This window comes from Anarhichas minor, unplaced genomic scaffold (genome assembly GCF_050575085.1).
Source record: "Anarhichas minor isolate MPS153535 unplaced genomic scaffold, ASM5057508v1 ptg000014l, whole genome shotgun sequence".
In the NCBI taxonomy this organism is placed as follows: domain Eukaryota; kingdom Metazoa; phylum Chordata; class Actinopteri; order Perciformes; family Anarhichadidae; genus Anarhichas; species Anarhichas minor.
In genome coordinates, this window is record NW_027466460.1 from 7,553,930 (window position 1) to 7,557,549 (window position 3,620).

Sequence of the window (3,620 nt, forward strand, 5' to 3'; positions counted from 1 at the left end):
AAGATTGAACATCTTTCACAAAGTTGCACTGAGAAATATTTTCTCTCTCTTTTCATCTTTTGCATTGCTTTTCTTGGCACTTAATATCTACAGGAAAGTAACAGGATTTGTAATTTATTTATTTTTTGAGATCTAGAACGTCACCTAAACACCGAAAACTGAGTGTAAATGATCACGAAACAATTAGAATTTCAGTCAGAAATATTTATTCACAACATGTACAAGGTCTATTTCCATCATTCACAAATATATAAATAAAAACAATCGCAAAAGATAGCAAAACTATTTACATGGCGTGTTGCGCACTGTGCAAACTAAAAGTGTTTGCGTGCGTGTGACCGATGAAGTTGAAATAGTGGTGATCGAGTCCCTGCACCGGTGATAGGTATCCACCGTGCTGCTGTGTGTGCGCAGAGAGGGGCACTGTCGGGTACGAGATGCCCGGGCTGCGGGTCGAGCTGTGCCAGGTGAAGTGTCCCGGTGGACTCTGCTGGTACACGGAGTCAGACGGACTGTGGCTTTGGTGCTCCGGAGAGGAGTGCAGCTGGCTGAGATAGTCAGACGGCTCTGACATCGAGGCAATTGAGCCGAACACAGGCTCAGTGACCACACGAGATTTAGACTGTAAGAAGGCGAGGATCCGTGCGTATTTAATGTCTTTGGTTTCAGCCCTGTCCTCTGTGGTCAGGTAGTGCACAAGGTTCTTCATACACTCGTGGTATCCGTAGTGGAAGTAGTTTGCAAACTCAGCCAGTAGTTCACCTGGAATGAATCAAATAAGCATCAGCGATTACAACCCCGCTGACATGAAATGATCAACATGTATGACGCAACGTAGTTTTTGTGCGTAAAGATGGAGTCGCAACAAAATGTAACCATATAAGTGTAAACTAAAACTTACACGAATAATTACTCATAGTTTTACCAAATCAGAATTGTAAAAGTGTTTACACAGTCGAAACGTGGGGTGGAGATGCGTAAAGTGTCGGAGCTCTGTTAAAAGTTGACTCACCTTTTTCTCTCCCACGGGGGAAATCTGCTGAGTGCAGCGCTCGCAGGTACTGAACTGTCATTTCCAAGATTTCAGCTTTCTCCAGTTTTCCAGAGTTCTACCGAATATCAAAAATTCCAACATCAGAAAATGTTTACATGATTATTCGACAACAATTGTGTGATAAACACTTCCTTGCTAAACAATCAATATTGTGGAATAAATACGAGTTATAACATAAAATTAAATAAACATGTTACAATACCTGTTTCGCCAGGGCCATTGGTACAGTTTTTCCTAGTTCGTTGAGGCAGCGATTAATGCGGTCCCGTCTTCGTTTCTCTATGACTTTGTGAGAGATGGGAGTTCTCTGTGAAAAGAGGGAGAGAGAAAACATGAGATAAAGTAATACATCTCATTCACAGCTATTTTGTCAATCAGAAACACAAACATAAAACACCCAGGAAGGTATAAGTAAAGCAAAATGCAGCGATTCAATATTTGGGAAACTTGGATTATTTTTGCGCGCTGCGCGCTGTGCTGCTCCAGAGCGCGCGGCGGACATCTGCGCTCCGAGCTGTTTCTACAACTTTGATGCCTTATTGGAAACATTTGAAATATATTTTAGTACATTTAGTTATGTATACGTGTTTGTCACCAAATTGATTCCATTAAAGTTGCCAAAATATTCTGTAACTGCCTGATAGGCTATTTCAGACCAGTAGTGCGCCATAGTTATTCTGTAACGCGTGCCACAGAGGTGGTGGACTATATTTCCCCTCCACTAGCAGGAAAATTACTCCAAGTTGTAGCCGAAGACTATTCGATGTAAATGCTGAAATACAAAGTCCCATAAAGTAACTCAAAAGTGTTAAAGAAGCAGCGTTGCCAAAAAAGTTCAGTCCTCGTAATGCAGAGCGCACACGGAGCGCGTACCTTTCTGTCTTTCATTTTAGATGCCATCGACGATTGTCTGACAATTTTCTTTAAAAACCGGATCAGCAGGGAAGAGAAGTAGACTAGTGTTGCTCTGGCAGAAGATGAGGCAGACTGAGGTGTGTGGTGGAAAGCTGGTCCGTTATAAAGGGATCATCCAAGGGACTCTGGCATTCATGGTGTAAATTATTCCATGGGATTAGAGCCATGCATTTGGGTAAATGTGTGCATTTAGGATCAGTTAAAGAAATAGTAAAAATCTAAAGCCATGGGCTAGCAGGGGGGCAAACCTGCTTTGTTAATCCACGTGGCTGTTCAAAAGACACGTGATTACTTTTGGAATATTATTTGCATAGTAACAACCCAGGCGGGAAATAAGAGGCGAGCGTTGCGATCGCCTGATCCGGCGGGGCGCACTGTGCGCACTGAAAACAAAGAAACCCTCTTTCTTCCAACTCGCGTTTCTCACACGATCGCCTGTTTACAAATCCCAGCAAGCGATCTTAACTCTCATCCAAGCCCGGTCCGAGTTTTAAGGCCTGTCCAGTGTCATTAGAGTAATTAAGTAAGCCTTTAATAGGCTGTTCCGCCAAGTTCAGGGGAGATCTTTTGGAGACGGAGTCCCCCCGTTTGTTCTCGGCGTTTCTCACACGACTTGGTGACACGTCCATCTTTTATGAGAGATGGCAAGCTTTTTGTTTACATTCTTCATTTTGTTGGACTCCTCGGCAGGTGTGTGATTAGCCCTGGCACACGAGCGTCGTCTGCGTCAAGGCCAGCGTCTCCAGCAGCCTCTGGCACACGAGGGTTACCCACCACTGGAGACTCTTTGGAGAGGCTCAATTTGTATCCTATTATCCTATAAGAAAATGTCTATTCAGTCGAATGAATAGTTTCATTGGCCTAAATTTTAATAATGCTGTGAAAGAAGGGGAGAAATAAAGAAGAATGCAGCTGGTGTGAACGCGCATTATTCCCCGTCACCTGCAAGATGGGTAGCCTGGAGACCCCTATTCATTTGCCTAATTTCGGTCAACTTAACAAACTTTTGGAGAAATTATACTGCCATTGTTATGAAGGGTGAAGCTTTCTGATCGAATTAACAGCATGTTTTGATCCGGTAAATGTCATTAGAAAGAAAGAAACAATCGCGTTTAAAGGGGCCTGGGTAATGCGCCAAGTGGAGACGCCAACGCGCAAACTGCACAAAGGGTGCTAGTAAATGCCACAGGGGACTTTTGTACCCTCACATTGCTCAAGTTTTTCCCCCCAAACAAAGGGCATTATTTTATACTTGAATACATTTCATACAACAATTGGCTGTTTTCTTCAAACATATTTTCACATCAAGTTTAACAACAGGTTTATTGTGTGCGCTCCTCACAGATTCAAACTGCTCTCATGCGCCAAAACATTGCTCCATTTCTTTACTTTGTCACTGAGAACGTTTTAATCCTGAAACTTTCACCATGCTTGTATATATTTGATCCTGTGAGCAATGTCGAAGAATAAAAAGCGGCGGTAGTTGGGAAAGAAAGGCTCACAAGACATCTGAAGTGTTTGGAGAGTTTTCAGAGCACCATGGAGAGAAAAGCGCGAGCGACCGGGACGGGGGCATAAAATCCAATTACTTCACTGTGAAGTTTAACACTTTTTACGTGTTTGTCTTTTGAAAAATTGAGGGACTTGTGTG

The 3,620-nt window shown here is 43.0% G+C and overlaps 1 protein-coding gene across 1 annotated transcript; it reads right to left on the bottom strand.

Moving 5' to 3' along the window:
* Window positions 1-286: 286 nt before the first annotated feature.
* On the bottom strand, window positions 287-1,954 carry helt (helt bHLH transcription factor). Its single transcript, XM_076091851.1, has 4 exons — window positions 1,928-1,954; window positions 1,257-1,361; window positions 1,013-1,109; window positions 287-762 (listed from the first exon to the last, which is right to left on the bottom strand). Exons 1-4 carry the CDS (start codon window positions 1,952-1,954, stop codon window positions 287-289), a joined length of 705 nt encoding a protein of 234 aa, XP_075947966.1.
* Between the last annotated feature and the right edge of the window lie 1,666 nt (window positions 1,955-3,620).